The 20,021-nt window shown below is 46.0% G+C and overlaps 1 protein-coding gene across 1 annotated transcript in view; it reads right to left on the reverse strand.

Annotated features, from left to right (window-relative positions):
* The window catches only part of CEMIP2 (cell migration inducing hyaluronidase 2), a 73,498-nt gene extending 57,711 nt beyond the window's left edge, over positions 1-15,787 (reverse strand). The window contains exons 1-2 of the mRNA XM_080913176.1: positions 15,456-15,787; positions 96-438 (exon numbers count right to left, since the gene is read on the reverse strand). Of these exons, the coding sequence (XP_080769302.1) occupies positions 96-426 (331 nt within the window). The 5' untranslated portion in view covers positions 427-438; positions 15,456-15,787. The remainder of the gene's footprint in view (positions 1-95; positions 439-15,455) is intronic.
* Between the last annotated feature and the right edge of the window lie 4,234 nt (positions 15,788-20,021).

A 20,021-nucleotide genomic window follows, 5' to 3' on the forward strand; every position in this document is an offset into this window, starting at 1 on the left:
TTTTCTTTAAAGTGTGTTCCGTCCTCCCCTTGGCGCTCCTGTTGGACTATGCTCTATCTGCGCACACACATACACCATTCACATGCAGCACATACCATCTGGAGCATATTTTGAGGATATTCCCAAAATGACTGCAAGCGCCACAAAAAACGAGAGGCTGGTTATAGCGAAGCAGATGAAGGTGTTCTTGTGTCTCTTCTGCTTCCGGTTCTCCCTCGGAGTTCGCTGCTCTTCCGGGGAGAAAGCAAAAGTTGCCGGGGCTTCTTGGCTCCTGGAGGTCAGTTTGGCTGAAGCGTGGTTCTTTGGAGGAGGAGCGGGACGTAAGGGAACCACCTTCCCCGGAACATAACCAGGTGAGCGGTGGCCGTTTCCGTTTTGAGGTTGCAGGAAAGCAGGGGAGTGGCCCCTGGAGCCAGCGGCATACATGATACCCTGTCACTGTGGAAAGGAAAAGAACCTTTTGAACCTGTACGCTGTCATAGCATTAAAACTTTGTTTGTGAGCCAGGGTCCTACAGACCAAGCTCATATAGAACTTACTATATGACCCAGGCTAGCCTCAAACTCAGGACAATGCTCCTGCCTCAGCCTCCCAAATACTGGGAGTAGAGGCATGATCCCAGCTTACAGAAAAACATTTGAGCTGGGGATCAAACCCAGTACCTTGTACATTCGAGGCAGGCACTTGACCACTAAGCCACATCCCAAGCTGTCACAAATGTGGTGTGCTAAGACAAGCATAAGTCGTCGTCTTATTTTTTAATCCAGTGACATTAAATATATTCATAAAGTTGCGTGACCGTCAGCACCATCCTTTCTCTGGTATTCTTTAATGCCCTGAGCAGTAGCTCCACACCCTGAGCACACTTCTCCATTCTCACCTCAGTCTGATACTGACTGAAAATACCAAGTCAGTTACATCCCCGATTCAATTAACTGGGTCCAGCCATCTTCTGTTTAGGTTGTCTTCTAAGGACACTGCCTCTCTGTTCCAGTGCAGAGCACAGAATTGCATCCTACAGCTGCCCAAGGCCCAGGGACACACCCCAGAACAATTCAGTTAGGGTGGGGAGGCTGGGTCAAAAATGTTGGAAAATTAACATTCCCAAGAGAATCTAACAGGCACCTAGAGCCACCTGCTCCAACCAACTGTTCTGAGCTTTCAGAATGGCTAAGCATTAAGAAAACCTGCTAGAAATGGATATTGCCAGACTCTTGCTTAGTCCTTGTGATTCAGGCTCAACTACTGCAAAGAGAACTCCAGATTTACTTGCTTTAAAAAATACTTTGAAACAAAAGGGCAAATGATGTAATTACATTATAGTCTCAGGAATAAAAGGAAAACGTGTGTCCATAAAACACACTCCGGTGACACTGAAGCAAGTGATCACCTCACAACCCTAAACTCTTTAAACTGAAAGTACAAGTCCGTGCATCCCATGAGAACCCAACAGATGCCCTAGGAAGTTCCCAGAGAAAGGCATTCCCGTCTGGGTGTTCAATTCTCTGACTCGGGCTATCTCACGGTTAAGCAGTTTAACCCATTACCTCACGTACAGACTCTGAATGCCCTCAGTATGAACCTTTAGTCTGGTGCAGTGACGTGTGCCTATAATCCAGCATTTGAAAGGCGGAGGCTGGAGGATCAGGACTCCAGTGTTAACTACAGCCACATCGAAAGTTCAAAACCAACATGAACCACAGTAGGCCGTGTCCTCCCGTCCGCCTCCAATGCCAGCCAAATATGAAGGTAAAAAGAATCTAAAGTTTTTCTTTTCCTTTCTAAAATACTCAACGTTCCAGTGATTCTTTTAAACTAAAATGCATTTAATCCAACAAATCAACAAGTAGGTACCATTATCCCCATTTTGTTCATGAGAAAGCTGAACCCTAGAAAGAGATCCAACACTTAACAGCCCAGAACCGTGACTCTAAGATCCGGCTCTTAACAGTTTGCAAGGGGATAATCAGAACCTAACTGGCCTCAGGCAGAAGGTTAATTTCTGGAATTTTCCATGAATAAGTTCACTGGACTAATGCTAAGTGATTCTTTTTGAGCTAAGAAAAAGTGACACACACAGAGGTTCTCCTCTTTATGTTTGTCACAGTCAGCACTAGGTAGAACAAGTTTTGAATACAACTGTTGATTTAGTTAGGAGAGTATAGAGGAAGAAAGGAGGAAGGGATTCTCCCATAATGCCTTCCCACCGTTGATAACTGTGACAACAGCTTCAGAAAACACAGCATCACGACATCCATTACATCCCCTTCCTTAACAACCGGAACATCCCAGTCACCCCTCAGAGTAAATTCCTAGTCTTCTACCAAATAAAGAACAAGAATCCAGTTGTACGACGAGCCTCCAAATCGTTCTGAACAATCAGCAAGCCCATTAAAACATAAACTGGGGGACTGGAGAGATGGCTCAGCAGTTAAGAGCACTGACTGCTCTCTCTCCCAGAGGTCCTGAGTTCAATTCCCAGCAACCACATGGTGGCTCACAACCATCTGTAATGGGATCCAATTTCTCTTCTGGTATGTCTGGAAACAACTACAGTGTACTCATATAAATAAGTAAATAAATAAATAAATATTTTTTAAAAAATTAAAATAAAAACATAAACTGGTCCACAAATAAGTACTTCCAGGACCCAAGTGACATGGAAATGAATGGAGACAGAAGGAACTGATCACACGAGGCAAAGTCCATTGTCTTGAGTTGGTGTGTCTGTCAAAATGACTAGATCCATGAGGCTTGATATGTGAACAAAAGCCATTGTTTAGAGGAAGCTTAAGGTCATTCTTGAAATAAAGCTTACACTTCAAGCAAAGAAAAAAACGCCACCTTCCCAGGTGCTAGTGAGGAAAACGCTCGTGTATCTAGCAGCAGTCTCAAACAATGGGCATGGCCAAACAGAGTGAGACAAGAAAAGCTGTCCATTAACAAACACTGGGGTAGAGGGGATGTTCCTGGGGCCAGGTTCACTGGGAGGGGACACACTGTCAGGATCTGCTGTGAAAAGAGTGCCATCTATACCTCTTGAGCTGCAATCTGTCTGCCGCTTTGTCTCTGGGTGAGAGGGACTGGTGTTATTCATCAGACTGAAGGGCCTTTTTCCGGGAGATAATATGTCACACCAGATGTAGCCACACACAAACACACAAACACACACACACACACACACACACACACACACACACAAAGCATTGAGGCTCTAGGGAGTCACCAATGCACTGGAAATGACAATAACATGTCCTCAGTGTTACAAAATGGCAACCCAACATGAAAATTTAGAAGGCTTCTGCCATAAATGAGTCCTTCTGAATCCACTAGACCACTGGCTAAAAGCTACAGACAAGCCATCATTCTTGTCAGTGAAAGTAAAATAGTACTTCCACGATATTTTAGGATAAATAATACAAAAAAATAACTTATTTTCAGTGCATGAAAACTGTTAAAATTGTAAAACAGACACATACCTCCTTTCAGGTTTCATTTAACATTGATGGATTTACTTTAGAGATGGTACTATGAATACATTACTTTAAAAAATATCGATTGCCGCTTAGAGACTTAAATTATTCATGACAAAAAAAAAAAATGTGTCACAAATCCAAAAAGCAGCTGCGCTCAAACCATTAGAGAGAGGGTCATTAGAGGGCTGCGGCAGAAACCATGAGGGTCAAGAAATCTAGCTTCCAAATTCCGTTTAAATCCTTTGTTTGAAAAAGGTAAAATTCACCCAGGAAATACCGCCAAGGGTTGTTCAGCCTCCCAAGCTCTCAACAGCAGCTGCTTCCGCCTGAAAACCCAGCGCTGCAGAGGGGCACCAGTGTACCTGGGTGCTCCAGCTTCAGTGTGAGCATTAGCCACCACCTGGGTTTTACTGGGGGTCTGTTTTACTGTCATGGTGTGAGCTGGCATTACCAGTCCCTTTTTAAAGGTCACTCTTGTAGTGAAAATCAGATTACAAAGAATGGGCTCATCCATTTTTTATGGATATTTTAAAGACCAATATTTCGGGGGCATGGCACAATGGTGTTCCCAATACAGAACATGTGGACATCAGAAAAGCTTTGCACGGTTTTTAAAGCATAATTTTTGGTGTTTGATTATATTTCAGAAGTCCTTGAAACCGTTATCTTTTTTAATGTATTTATGTTTATGTTGCGTGCATTGGTATTTTGCCTGCATGTATGTCTATGTGAGGATGTCTATCTTGGAGTTACACACGGTTGTGAGCTGCCATGTGGGGAGTGGGAATTAAACCCCTGTCCTCTGGAAGAGTAGTCAGTGCTTCTAAAATGCTAAGCCATCTCCCCAGACCCCTAAAACAATTACGAAAATACACCCGGTGATGTAAAAATATTAGCTCAACAGACTTGATTATAAACCAAACAAGCATATAATTAGAAATACTTAGATGAGCAACACAAATAAACACGTAAGGCAGATAACTAAAGCAGTTCCTAAGACCACGAAAGCTTTGATTTACAAAAGCTGATAAATGTTAGGAAAAATGAGCATTCAAAGAAGTATGGGATATGTAAGTTTTTCTCAATTCTCAGTCCCTCCTCACCACCCCTCCCCACCTCTAAACCTCACTGTAATTTAAATGGAGTTTCCTTGGGAATCGGGCATGTGCACTTTCCAAATCACAGCAAGGCTGGAGGAGAGCTACAGCTGATAAAAGAGCCACAAATTAATTTGTGTGATATAAATACAGCCAGTTTTCGCAGGAAGCAGTTATTTCTAATGATGACGATGTTAAAGGGAGTTGTGAGTTTTAACCTTTAAGGAGTGCAGCTTGGGGAGGACCATTTTTAGGGGTTTTAAACAAGTGAACATTGTCTTGTCTAAGAGGCTCAAGAGGCTCTAAGTTCCCATTGTGTTTGCTCTTCCTATACTGTTTAAAGCCTTATGCTTCGATTAATTTATGTAATTATCCATCTATCTCACCCTGAAGTTCACACGGGACCCTACAGACAGTAGGTGCTCAATTAAGTGGTTGCTGTAGTTAGACTACAAATTCCCGAAAAGAAATTCATCATAAATGTTAGGAGAGGTGGGGTGTGTGTGTGTGTGTGTGTGTATGTGTGTGTTCCAAATATAATAGAGCATATATTTACTCTCTCTCTCTCCCTCCCTCTCTCCCTCTCTCCCTCCCCCACCCTCTCTCTCTCCCCCTCCCTCTCTCCCTCCCTCTCTCCCTCCCTCACTCTCTCCCTCCCTCCCTCTCTCCCTCCCTCACTCTCTCCTTCCTTCCCTCTCTCTCCCTCCCTCCCTCCCTCTCTCTCTCTTCATCTATCTATAGATATATATGCATGTATACACATATAGTAAAAAGAAAGGCAGAGTGGGTGAAAATCTGTCTAATTTTATGTTATAGTTCTGAAGAATCTGTTAAACCACAGATTTCTGGGTTTTTCTTCCCATCTCTTCTCTCTCTCACCACGCTCTCTTCCCCACATCTTCCCTCCCTACCCACCCCCAGAGGAATTTTCCATTTACGCCTTCATTTTTTTTATTTTATTTTTATTTTATGTTCATTGGTGTTTTGCCTGTATGTGCATCTGTGTAAGGGCATCAGATTCCCTGGAACCAGAGTTACAGACAGATGTGGGGGCTGGGAATTGAACTCTCATCCTCTGTAAGAGCAGCCAGTGCTCTTAACCCCTGTGCCATCTCTCCAGCCCCACCCTTTAATAATTTTGAGGTTCTCAGGAATGTAGCTAGAAAGTCAGTTCTCGTTCAGCTATTACAAAACCCAGTCTGCATTCTGCTGACAGGTCGAGCCACGTCTGCAAGCAGGAATCCTACAGAGTGGGTAGCGACCGGGCTGGCTAACTTTACCCTTTCACGGTGTGCTATGATGACTTAAACCACACAGCGTGATAGAAAACCTTCCCCTCTAAAACCTTCCCTTTCCCAAAAGTTGGCAGAAGATGAGGAGCCGGATGAAAGGGAGAGTCCCCAGTATGTGGAGATGCCAGATGCACACCACAGGTGCTTGTTACTCACAGAGTGATGGCAGACACCAGCTCCTGGAGCATCAGTTTTCCAAAAGAGCCAGCCCCGCCCCCCTCTGCAGAGGCTCCCACTGCGCTTCATCAGACACACACAGCTCCCAATCATACTCATACCCCGATCCTTTAGCTTTGTTTATACTCTTCCATATGAGGATATATTTTTAAATGACAAATTCAGGCTCGTAGAAACACCAAGATATCAGCATAATCAAACCAAAGACTTCTTCCCAAGGTTGTAGTTTTTGAAAGAACAACCGTCTTTGCTCCTAAGAATCTCTGTCCAGCTGGTTAAAATTGGGCTAAGCTAACTTGCTCTTTTGTTATGATCTTAGAAAATCTTTACAGTGTGATCATTATTGTATCTAAAAAGTAAAATCATGCAATAAAAAGTTAAATATTCAAGAAGAAAAGGAATACACAAACTGCGAAAACACAGAGTATGAAATATAATATATCTGAACTTCTGACCCAGTCAAACTGTTAGCTTCTAGCCGCTTTGAATTTTCAATTAAGATTCTATTTAGAGAAAGACCCAACGGAGTTAGTTTGGCTTAGAGATGATGTTAGGTATCTCACGGCTCTTTACATAGAGACTGTGTCTGCTACTAAGGAGTAAGCAGGGTCTTGAACATACAAAACTGCCCAATGAAAAATAACCTTAGCACCTGGATATTTTTTTTAAGGCCGTTAAGTTTTCAGACTTTCAAGTACATATTTAAATTTGATCAGTGTCAAGAAAATGATGTCCTTAAACACATACAGATTTCTGTGGGACAAAGAAATGTTGGGAAATTCTGTGTGAATGTGAGTGGGTGTGTGCGTGTGCATGCGTGTTTTAGGGAAAAATAAAATACCGCACACTGTATTCCCAAAGCATATAGTATAAATATAAAATACGTTTTCCTAAAATGACCGCTGTGCGGAATTCAGCATGAATCCTGCGTCTGTACGCACAATGGCTGCGGGAGCAGACAGCAGGTTGAGAGAGCACCCGCCCCTTCACTCGGAGCTGAAACTGGAATAAACATGCGCCGAGAGAACTGAAAGCCCTACAGCCCATTGGCACCATTGGTACACTCAAGGCGCACAGCTCCATCAGGGCACCAAGCCTCTTTTTCCTTTCAGTTTCATCATCAGGGGATGCCACATTCCCTGCAACCATCTGGCTTTGAAATCTTGGCTGATTTCACGGCAACTTTCCTTACACTGAGCGCGTTTCTCTTTCGTGAAGCCCCACGTACCCACGCCAACGTCCCCAGGTGCAAGAACAGATGAGCCCGAAGTCCAAACCTCCCCCAGGATAGGAAAGGACAAGGACTGAGAAATGAATCGTCAGCCAGGCAGTGATGGCACACGCCTTTAATTCCCAGCTCTGAGAAGGCAGAAGCAGGTGGACCTCTGAGTTTTAGGCCAGCCTGGTCTACAGAGTGAGTTTCAGGACAGCCAAGGCTACACAGAGGAACCCTGTCTCTCAAAAAACAAAACTGGGATATTTACAAATGTCTGTGACCAAAAGCCTCAGGGGAATACTTTCCCTATTGTTAGGTAAGCGGCTTCTAAGCATTTGAATTAATTCGTACGTCCCATCTTTCCCATAGGCATATGTCTGGCAATAAATATTCTTAAGAGTGCCCTCTCAACTCTGCTAAGCAAGTCCACAAGGAGCAGAGGGTGGCTGGTGACTGAGTCCTCAACAGCTGAAAGAAACCAAAGTTATCCACCACGGTGGAGTTAGGCAGAACTCCGCCTCCTATCTACACTAAGGGGCTGAGTCGGCAATGACTGTAGATAGCAAACTCCACTCTGGCCCAGAGATAAGAGCAAAAGGAAACAGATCACAGGGGCAGGCCTGGGGAGGCCTGGGAGGTGTGGGGAAGGGGAGGGCTGTGGGAACCGTCAATTATGAATGGCTTTTCTCTAGAATGAGCTCCTGCCATAGGACCAGGGGACCAGACCAAACCAAACTGGATTCAGTGACTTGTGCTCAATGCCACATAACCAAACTAAGTAAAACAAAGAAAAAGACCTCAAAAACAAAAATTTCCCCCTAAATACAGGTGATGGCAGTCTACCTGAGCCCGAGTAGTAAGGAAGAGCCTTTGGGGGCACACAAAAAAATAGAGCCCTAGTCAGCTAAGGAGTCAGCTATTAGGATTGTTTTCCTACCTTACAAAGACCACTGTCCTGACACTGCCTTTCTCCAGAGTGAGAGCTGTCCCCATTCACGAATCCCAAAGAAAAACCCAAGCAGATCCACAACTGTACTCAGTGCGGCTCCTACTTCAGATAGCTCTCAAAGGCTCCTTAATCTGAAGAATCAGACAAAGAGAGGGAAGAGTCATTTGCATCTCGGCCTTTCACTGTTTCTTTTTAACCCCAGAGCGCTTCCTCAGATCCCTTCCCTCTCCCCTCATTCAGTCTCAGAAAGCTCCGCCCCAACCCCGTCCAACACTCCTTAGGCCACACCCCCCACCAAAGTCTTGTTCCCCATTGGCTAGAAAGACACAAGAGGGGCTTCCAACCTGCTGACAGTGACAGATGGCTGTGCAGAGGCCCACAATGGAGGCTCCTGCTCCTCCGTACCCTTGCAGCTGACCTTCCAAAGAAAGACCCAAAGCCGGGCTCTGACCTGAAGGAGGCTGATTTAATTAACACAGCAAAGGGCAAGGCAGCCAGCCAGCGGCCTGCACTGGCTGGCTGCATTCTCTGCACTCTGCCAGGGACAAACCTTTAAAATGTTGTTCAGGAAGAAAGCACCAGGAAGTTACCCTGGTGGAAGTCAAAGGTAAGGGAAAGGCTGAAACAGGAGTGTCTGACTACCAAGCCCAGATTCACCACAAGGTCCTAATCTAGTGACCCAGTAACATTGAAATGCTGCGACTCACAGAATAAAGACTGTGCTCTGGCCTGTTTTTCAAACCAAGAAGTCTAGATTAGCAACGATGCATGAATTGAAATACTCTAGGGTATTCAAGCACAGGACCTGGACCCAAGTATACTACTGCCCTTCCCCGAAACAGGAAGCTTCTAATCCGAGAGCACAAGAACAAAGTCCAGCTTGTCTGTGTTCTTTCTAGATCATTTGGCTATCTTGGAATCTAACTATGGAGACTAGATGTCCTCGAATTCAGAAATCCACCTGCCTCTTTCCTGGAATTAAAGGTGTGTACCACCACCATTTCTTAACTCGAGGGTTCTGCCTCGCAAGAGAGAGATGGTAGTCGTTAGAGACAAGATAGTTAAAATACATACATACACACAACAGCACACATGCCACACACATATACAGGGCACACCCATGCATATACAGCCCTCCAGTCAAGATGCTCTAAGCTCAATGCTAAGGGCGGTGGGGAGATAACAGGAATCAACAAGGGCCTGCAGTACAAGGTACAACAAAGAAACTGGCTTGGTGGATCGTAATTTATACAATCTTACTCAGTCTCTAGGAATACAGCATACTTTGCATTTCCTAAATACCCCCATCAAACCGCTCCGCCCACATGTCGAGCACAAGACCACTCCTGTGCCAAGTCCCCCACCTTGTAGATGCTTGCCAGCACCCGGAATGACAGTGCACTGCCCAACAACAACCAAGGTGGTTGGCGAAAGCCAAGACGTGTTTCATAGTCTTTGGATCTTCAGGGCATGATGTCACCTGCAGGTGAGCTCTAAGCCAAGCTACACATCATTCTCCATCCTCTCCCAGAGCATGGAAAACCTCACCCAAGCACAGTGGCCATGTTACACCTTGTCGGCAATTGGCCTGATCGAGGGCTACTGGAGTTGAAAAACAGGTCCTTCATGAGCAAGTATTGACAGAACTATGACGGTGGCCTGACTTCATGCAACCAAAGCAGGGAGAACTGAAAACCTGAGATGCATGATCAGCAAGTGTCCCAGACAGCAATAACATTGGCTGGTTTTGTGTCAACTTTACGAAAGCTAGAGTTATCACAAAAAAGCCTCTGAAGAGGAAATGCCTCATGAGATCCAGCTGTAAGGCATTTTCTCAACTAGTGATCAAGGCAGGAGGCCCATTGTGGGCAGTGCCATCCCTGGACTGGTGGGTTCTATAATAAAGCAGGCTGAACAAGCCAGGGGAAGCAAGCCAGTAAGTAACATCCCTCCATGGCCTCTGCATCAGCTCCTGCTTCCTAACCTGCTTGAGTTCCAGTCCTGACTTCCTCTGGTGATGAACAGCAATGTGGAAGTGTAAGCTAAATAGACCCTTTCCTCCACAATTTGCTTCTTGGTCATGATGTTTGTACAGGAATAGAAATCCTAACTAAGACAGCAACAAAACTGAAAAAGACCAGAAGGTTCCAGGTCAAGAAAAGACAATGTGCTCACTGGGCAGCTAGGTAGAGTTAGCAACTGGCTGTAGAGGTCAGGCATGGTCTACACAGACACAGACACCACACAGGTGAATGTGGAATCAGCAGTCGCTGTTAGGAAGTAGAAGGATGCTATGAACCTTGCAGTGAAGACTTCATGCCCTTTATTTCACCTTGTGAGCTAGACCACCTTCAAACACACCCTACTAACTTAGCTTTGACTATCACTGGGAAATGATTATCCATGCATTCCCAGTGAGCAATTAAGGCCACATCTTTACCTCACGGGGACAAGCTTGAAAGTTTCATATGAAGACTTCATAGTTAACAAAGTTGGTTCTACTGTATTATAGTATTGGCTTTTTTAAAACAAAAACCCACAATGAATTTTTCTCATGTCTTCTGTAATGGGATGCAGAGTTTTGTTTTGTTGTTTTATTTTGGTTTGGTTGTTGTTGTTGTTTTTGGTACTTATCAAACTCACCAAACTACTCATTCCTCAGGAAAGTGTAGCCATAGGGAATGTATAGCTGAAACCATTATAATACAGATGTTTGCAATCTCCAAAATGAAAGCCAATAACTAGATAAAAGCTTCTAAATCAATAACTGGTTCACTCAAGAGACTCAGTCTCCAGACCTGACCAAGAACACACCTGATTTGTGATGAATTAGGCTATGTCTTAAGATACTTCATCAAACTCAGAGGAGATAAGGACAAATCCTTTCTCAGTGGCTCAATCTAGATTGTCTTACACTGCAAGTCTGTCCAATATCCCAACAGCATTTCTACACAGTGCTAAAACCATTTAACACAGTCAGGATAAGACTATAATCTCTCCTTATCAACTGTCCATCATAAAATTCCCATACCCAGGAGGAAGGAGGCAGATGTGGTGTCCAAGGTCATCCCTTGGCTGTATTACAAGTTCAAGTCCAGCCTGAACTTCATGGGATACCATGTCAACCAAGGAACCAACAGGAAATAACAACAAAAATTCTTACTAAACACAACTTAACTTCTACCTCCTGTCTACACTAAGTAGTCCTGGTAAGCCTCATGTTAAAAGTTCATTTTTTCCATCTTGTGAAAGGAATGTCTGGTTACAAATCTGTCTACGGGAGGGAATCTACTAATAATTTAAAAACACATTTGTAAGAAGATAGTAAGTACATTTTCTGGGTCTGTTTTACTTTCTTTTAGAGGCCTTTTACCAAAGACTCTATGCCTCACTCTCTCATGGATGCCACAAGCCTTGCCTAGTCTAGAAGTGTAATTAAACACTTGCTGAACGTAGTTCTTGATGACCAGCATTGTAGGTTTCTCAGAAGGAGCAAAGAGAAAACAGGAGAACACACAAACTACCCCTAACATGTTTTTATCCCTATGATTCACAAAGGGAAAAACGTCTGCATGTTTCCAGGAACTTGCTTCTTTGGGGGAGAAAAAAAGAACTTCTACAATATTGCAGTTTTGCATCCTGTTTAGAGAAAATGCAAGTAAAGCTAACATTTTTTACTCAGAGTTCCTTATTTGACAGAAATTTCCCACAAAGACCTCCCTACTATGTGCCTATCACCCTACTATCATGGACAATAAATATGGGAGAGGAAAAGACATGGGTCCAACTTTTAAACCTAAGTACAATGGGTTTCTAAGCTCAAGGAAAAGCTAAACACTTAATAACTGCCAACAAAAGCAAAATGGAACAAGCAAGTAAATAGGAAAGGAGCGGGAAACCGCTGTCTGGAAATAAGGACAAAGGGGTTCTTGTCCCTGCTCAGCCGTTAATTTACTACACGACCTTACCTAATTAGTGAGCCTCTCGGGGTCTCCACTTCCTTAATTTATCAGTATTTTAGGATCCCTTGGATCTCCAGGCCAGGACTCAGCAATGTACAGCAGTGTCTAACACCCTGGCTCACACTCACGCCACCCACAAAAGCCACACTTAACTTTATACCTTTAAATATCTAAGTCTAGATTCCCCTTATAAAACGTCAGCTGACCTTATGCACATTTCTAGTGGGGAACTGAAGCGACCGCCGTCTTACAGTTTCAGGTTTCATCCCGACAACAGCTGCTGTTAGGAGAGCATTTAACAGTCTGGTTGAAAATTATACCTCTTAACAAAAGAAGACAGTAAGAGTGACTCTTCATAGTCTCAGATAGGCAGATCCCCCACCCCCACCCCCACCCTATTCCAATGTTGACCTTGTGGGGACAATGGAGTAAAAGGGAAGCTGGTTGGAGAGACAAACTCAGACAAGGCCATCTTGAGTGATACCCTGTACCACAGAGCTCATCATCCCTCTACTCAAAGCACGACCAAGTCAGTGAAGATTCCCTTTGAGCTGGGGGGCCGAAGCCTTGACAAGGGAGGTATATGCAGAACAGCAGGCAGCCTGTGGTCCCACACACCTGCTTACATTCGGACAAGAGCCAATAAATGGAAATCTATGGGGGAAGCCAGTTTGATTACGCTATAATTTATGTCTACTTGTTTCAAACTCCAGTATAAAATAACTTTGGGTTGGCATCGTTAATTCAATAATCTGCCTATCAGTTGGAAACTTAGTCGACTCCAGTATATTCATCAAGCCTCTTAAACCTTATCTCACGGATGAAAAACTAGCCATTAGCCCAGCAGCACATTGCTTTCAACCACCAAAGCCTTCTTCCTTTAAATCCATGCCTGACTTCCCGCCTTCGGTTTTGCTGGGTGGAGTGGCAGGCCAGTGACAGGGAGTTCCATGGTGGCCTTAGCAGTGTGGGACCAGCCTTGGCTATCAAGTGAGACCATCTCAAAAAAAAAAAAAAGAAAGAAAAATAAAAGTGATACTTCTTACGCCATTTTTCAGTCTCTGCTCTTTTGCCTGGTTTAACAAATAATGTCATGTCAGAAACTATTCTGCCGCCCATCCACCCACCCTCTGGTAAGCACTTCCTCTGCCCTCCTAAAGAGGCATAGGCACAGTGGATCTCCCATTCCCACGCTGATAAGATCTCAGTATTGTTAGTTTGCTTGGGTCCCCAGCAACACTCATTTCCTCGGAGGCAGCCTTACTCATCTGTCACTGGAAAACACACAGGGATCTCCTGCCCTCTGGCTTCCCCATCTGCAGCCACTCCCGCTGACAGAAAGTGCCACAGAGTATGCTGAGAGTCCTTCCAGCATGTCTGGCACGTGATGAGAGGGTTTATTAAGTATTCAGTTAATGGATCCATGGCAGATGGATAGATGGGTGCATGAGTAATAAATACTCCAGAGCACTTTATAGTGGGTAGGCATTTACAAACTCAAACGATCCATTCAGTAGGGATTACGGTTTTCTCCTTCTGAGATGTGGCTCATTTATCTCAATTTCAGAAGCTTGCTCAGAGGCACACACAGCTACATCCTTTCACAATGGTCCACAAGTCGGCTCTATGCCCATTTTCTTGGTATCTGTAACAACAGGCTCAACTTCGTCCCCTACAGCCTAACTGAGGTGTTACCACATTCGACTTCCCTGTGATTCTAACACGTCAAAAAATCGAAGAGACCTTCTTCAGACAGCCATGGACCTGCTATCCCAATTACACAGAACTTCCTAGAAGCCAGGAGAAGAATTTAGATGCTAATGTCTTGTCCACACATTAACACACACAGGTATGCACACTCACCACGCCTCAGCTTACTCTCATCTGACGGAGAACAGGTTCACTTCTAACCTTAACTTTACTTTCTGGAAGAACAAAAATTAGATAGGCAGGATGGAGCAGGGTGAGCTCAGGTCAGAAGACAAATCTCCAGCCCCAACCACCACTCTACACATAAATAAGCAGTTATTTCAAAGACAGAAAACACCACCACAAGCTGTCCTGTGTTAACTAAATGAACGTGCCTGGTGGACATTCTGCTTTGCCCAGAAATGCACACTCAAAGGAATCCTTTGAAAAACAGTGAGGGACACACCAGAGTAGGACGCCCAGACCGGTGCTAACGAGTCACCTTTAGGGGTATATACAATTTCTATGTATTTGGCGTTAGCAGCCATTTACAACGGATATGCCTGGTTGCAGTGGGAATTCAGGCCTCCCTTAGCTTTGAGGAAACTCTTCTCCCACTTTCTCTCCCTCTACATTTTCTTTTTACTGGTTCTGCACGCCTTTAACCTGTGCAACTGGGCAGCTTCACACTAGTCACCAGCACATGGGAGTCAGTCCAAGACACTGTGTGGTTCAGGAGCAGAATGGGAGTTCCTAAAGACTAGGCACTCTACCTTTAACCCCAGTGCTGATGAAAGGAGACGCGTCGAAGTCTGTTTTCCTAACCTTCAGCGGAGGGTTTAGGGGAAGTGTTTCTGCTCCACAGGAGGGTCTAGTGACAAACATCAACCCCCAGCAGAGATCTTGGTTTTATTGCAGGAGGTCAGTGAGTAGTATTAAGTTCAGCACCTCAGGGCACTCACAGTGAGAACCCCCATTCTTTGTCAGGACCTCCCAACTCTGCCGGGAACTGTAGTGAGTGGGGTCCTGTGCTAAAACTGGTCCCCGGCTTTAGAAATGCCCAGATTCTGAAGCCGCGTCTTACCACAAGGAGCAGGGTCACATTAACTCAGGGAACATCAGGAGACAAAGATCCCCACCACCAAACTTTACACAAGCGCGCTCTTGTAGACGCCAAGGCTCCACAATGCACATTCCATCAATCTTTCCCATCAGTCTGCGTCCCCCACGCAGCCTTTCCCGAAAGTTTAGGGCTGTTCACACCGACTTTAAAAGATCCATTGTTACCCTCCCCGAGGTGAAAATATGAGTCCAAGGGGGATCAAGCCCATATTCCTATGGACCCCTTTTCGTGGAAGAAGGTTAAGTCTCGGGAAGCGTTGGGAGAACCCCCCGGCGGGAAGGCGCCAGCGAAGACGGACGCTGGGACCCACAGGATGTTGTGCTTCTCAGTTAAAAAAAAAAAAAAAAAAAAAGGCCAGCACAGGGACTGCCAGGCCTCCAGGACGCCAAGGTGCGCAAGTCGGGTGTGCGCCCTCCCGGCCCCTGGGACCGCCAAGGAGGCGGGGCTGGGCACCAGGGACCAGAGGAGCCTTACCTTCCCCTCCCCCTCCTGGCGTCGGTCTACTCAGGTGTCTAAGCGATGGCCAGGGGAGCGGGAACGGGAGCGAAGCTCCTGGAGTCCCCGCGTGCAGATCGCCTCTCCATGGCCAGGAACCCGCGACCCGCTGCCGCTCTGAACTCAGAGGCAGACTACGCCGGAGGAGAAGCAGTCGGGGCCGGGGAGTAACGCTCCTCCCTCCGCCTTCCCGGCCACCTCCTCCGGCCAGCCCGGCTTGGCGCTCTCGGATCCTTCCCTCCTGGAGGAAGAGGAGGGGAATCGCCGTCCGGGCGGCGCGAGCCTGTGCAGCCCCGAGACAATAGCGGCAGGGCGCGTTCCCGAGCCGCGCAGGTCCCCGGTCCAGCGGGCGCCGCGGCTCGCTAGGGTCCCCCTAGCCTGCCTTGGGCCACACAAGCGCCGGCTCGGCTGGGCCGAGAGTGCTGCGGATTGGGCAGGCGGTCCCGAGCTAAGGAGGCGGGTCAAAGGCGGGGTGGGCGGGACCTGTTGTCCGAGGGACGAGACCTGCGGAGGCTCCGCCCACCACAAGCTGCAGACGAAGGCTCAGCGCCTCCAGCTGCCTCCAGCAGGAAGAACGCCAGCCAGCGCTGTCGCGGGCCAGGGTTCCCCAGCGGCGCCGCGACCTTCGGCTGCAGATGACTACCTGGGAGTTCCCGAAATCCAGCGGAACTGGACCTAAGTCTGTGTTCCTCATCACCCCAACTGAGTCTGATACTACTAATTTTTTTTTTGTAGTCTCTTGACAAAGCCGACCTGAGCCTGAGCCCCTCATCACTCGAAACTGAGCCTGCACACACACACACTCAGACACACACACATACATCCTATTCTCTTCCGTCGTCATCCAATAGTTCAGTTAGACATCTTTCATCGCTCCGGAATGAAGCTGACTCGACATAGCATAGCAGTAGTCCCCCAATAATATCGCGCAAGTCCCCCATCCCACTCAAAAACTTTCTGAGCCTCGGGTCATGGCGACTTGACTGCCCCCACCTGGCTGGCCAGCAAGGGAGCTAGATTCGTAGCCCTCTCCGCAGACGCGGTGTGTTCTTGCAGACCGTTCCCTTCGGGAGCTTGGAGCAGCCCCAGCATCTCACACTAAGGCCAGAATAAATATACCTAGATCTGGTCACGCCTTCTGCCCATGCTACTCTAGAGTGGCTGAGGCTTGCAGGGGGCGGAGATGCAACACTAAAAGCCAATCCTCAGCCCACCCTACTCCAGAATATACTGGCCGATGGCTTGAGTACCCTGCCACCACTGGGTCCCCAGGAGGAAGTTGCTCTGGCAAAGGAAATAGCTTTTCCTGCAGCAAAGGGCGTGACCTGACTTGGTCTGTCAGACCACGAGGTCAGGAGCTAATGACAGCTGCCAGATTGCCAAATCCGGACAGTCATCATCCTCTGTCTAACTCGGAGTTGGAAGTGTCCCCGCTGGAGAACTGTTTCAATGAATACTGTACAGACAGGATTGTTCATTTTTCAGGCTCACTGTTGTTGTTTGTTTGTTTGTTTTCTCTTCTCCGCCCTTCCAGTAAAAAATCAACCATGTAACCTTGACACACCAGCAGACAGGAAGGGGAATACGCTATTTCAGGTTTGGTTCAGGACTTCGTAGAAGTGAATCAGTGTTTCCAGACTGGGACGAGTAAGAATCCCCTGAGATCCTAAAAAAACTTGGGATTGCCTCAACAAAGTACTATGGACTGAGTCAGAGGAGTCTGCGAATGTAAATTTTGGAACTGCTTCTAGACCGAACCCACAGTTCACTGAAACCTTGGAAAGATGCACCCAAGGAGGAGGAGCTCTACATTCTTCTGAGAAGTCACAGAATACTTACCTGTCTACCATCTCCAGCCCCAGTCCCTTTTTAGATGAGAAAAAGGGGCCGTTTAAGATAATAGAGCAGATGGTTTTCTATGACAAATTGTAAAGGAGGAAGGGTTCTTTTGGTGGCCTCAATGGGAGATATTTAGAACTTAAGAAAGGGGGGTGGGGAACTGGAGATATGGCTCTGGCTCCTCTTCTAGAGAATCCAGGATTGATTCCCAGCAACCTACAAGACCGCTCATAACTGTCTCTAATTCCAGTTTCAGGGGATCTAATGCCCTCTTCTGACCTCAGTGGTCGGTACACAGACTTACATGCAGGCAAAATGCTCATACACATAAAATACTAAAAATATTTTTAAGGGAGAAAAAAAGACAGGCCACCCTAACATATACACACCTCTATATATCAAGATTCTAATCCTGGAAACTACTGGATGTAGAGATGTGATTAAGGTAAAGGGCTTGACTGAGAGATTTTTATGAGTTGCCTGGGTGAGCCCTAACTGCAATCACACTTATGAGAGAAAAACAGAGAGACATTTAAAACATAAAGATGTGGAAGGTATATGACCAGGGAGGCAAAGGTGGAATGGTAAGACCAACCAGAAGTCCAGGAAGAAAGCAGCCGCCCAAAGTCGGAAAGGTCCGGGGAGAAACCTCCCTAGAAGTTGACTACATTAGTGTAACCGAGTTCAAATGTCAGACGTCCAGAAACACAGGACTTAATTTATTGTTTTGTCCTATCAATGGTGTTGGTGCAGTTTGAGGCAACCTGTATTCCCACTTGTGCCAAATTTATACAAAATGGCTCTTCTGGATCTTTATTAAGTATCAGGCACTTCAGTTGGAGTTTATTAATCCTCCTGAAAGGCATTGTGCCGATGTGACACAGAAGCAGGAATATTTAAATAGCTTCTGCAAGAGTATAGTAGCATCAAGACAGCCAACTACTCCCTAGCTATAAATATAGTCATCACAAATTCATGTAAACTATTTTTAAAAGGGTTTTGATTGTAAAGAGCTCTTCCACCATCTGTATTCCTTGCCAAACCCAGGGAAACAGATGCTGAGAGTTGGGAAGATTAGAGAGACAAAACTCTCTTCTGCTCAGTTCTCAGGCAAAACTAAAACTACACTTAAAAACTGAAATCTGTTAACAAGAAGTTTGGGGACATTTTTTATAGACTACCTTTGAGAATGTTTATAAATTTTGCTTTAGATGTTCATGTTGTCAAACATGAAAAAAAATCAAAAGAAACTGATAAGAAAGCTACAAAATGGGAGCACGCGCACACACACACACACACACACACACACACACCACCACCACCACCACCACCACCACCACCACCACCACCAGTGAAATCAGTCATGGTTCCCAGGGACGAAGGCTCTGAGACAGAGTAGCAGGATGTTCGTTAGGCCTGTCCATAAAGTGGTACCTGTAAATTGAGGGGTCCAGAAGCAGGGGGGAAAGGAAAAGCTATGCACCAGTGTGCTCCCAGTGCCCACCGCCAGCCCCACTGGAGGCATTCCAGCTAGCAACATGGCTCTATAGGGCTAGGTGTTTGGACACTTCTGAAGCAGCCAGTGGACCTGGTCCTTCCTGGGAATACCACCCACTTACATGGTAGTTGATGTCTTTGCTGCTATATTCAAAGCATCAGAGAGAGAGGGATGGATGCTCAGAGATGTCCTCCACCTCATTCCTGTCATGACTATGCCTTCACTGACTTCAGGCAGGATAGCCCATTGTCAGAGAGTTGTCTTTAGTCAGATTGTCAGGATCAGAACCAAGGTCCACAGCTCGCTACTATAACTCTGGACAAGACACCCAACCTCTATGGGTTGCTTATTTGCATGTTTAAAGAAGAACAGCAGTAGTACCTGGCAAGCATCACTGTGAGAAGTAAATACAGTGATGCTGTAAGCAGATTAACTATGTCAGTCAGAAGTCCCCATCCATTTGAGCTACTGGCATCCATGATTTCCTCTTCTTTAACTTCCCCCAGTATTAGGCTAAACTGAAATATTAAATCAGGTAACTTTCAAGGTGATTAGTTTTTAGGGGTCAAACACAGAAACTGGCTGCTCTTGGCACTCAGGCCATACCTGAAGGTCACAGATAAATTAAAAAAGCAAAACAGTACCCACTGGAAGTTAGAGCATTCTAATGTTAAAAAGTGGTACTCACCCTCTAAACATGTTTCATTTTTTTCAAGTTTCTAGCATGGGGGTAGAGGAAGCTCTTCCCTGGTTTCTCTGGTACACCAGTCCTCATATTCCTGACTACTACCACAGTTGCCGTTTCTTCTCCCGATGACTAACAAGTGTCACCTTCTTGGTGAACTATCCCAGGGACAGCTATGGCTTCCCCTTCTTGGTGAACTACCCCAGGGACAGCTATGGCTTCCCCTCAGTGCCAACGACACATCCACAAGTTTGCTTTGCTTCTTATCTAAAGACTGTTGTCCCATAAGTCTCAACCCAGCTGGCCCCAACCTGCCCACTGCTCAGAGTTGGTGGACCGGACACCTTAAAGACTCCAAGAGTCATGATTAACCTTTATTCATTTCTACAACCTCAGATTACAGGACTTGATGACCGAGTCTACCTGCCAGGTAGGGGAAAACCAAGTTGCCCTTGGGAAGAAGGGAGGGGAGGGACCTTATGCTGGGACGGGGCACACATCCGGGGCCCCTGTGTTCCACAAG

This window comes from Micromys minutus, assembly GCF_963924665.1.
Source record: "Micromys minutus genome assembly, chromosome: 2".
NCBI lineage: Eukaryota > Metazoa > Chordata > Mammalia > Rodentia > Muridae > Micromys > Micromys minutus.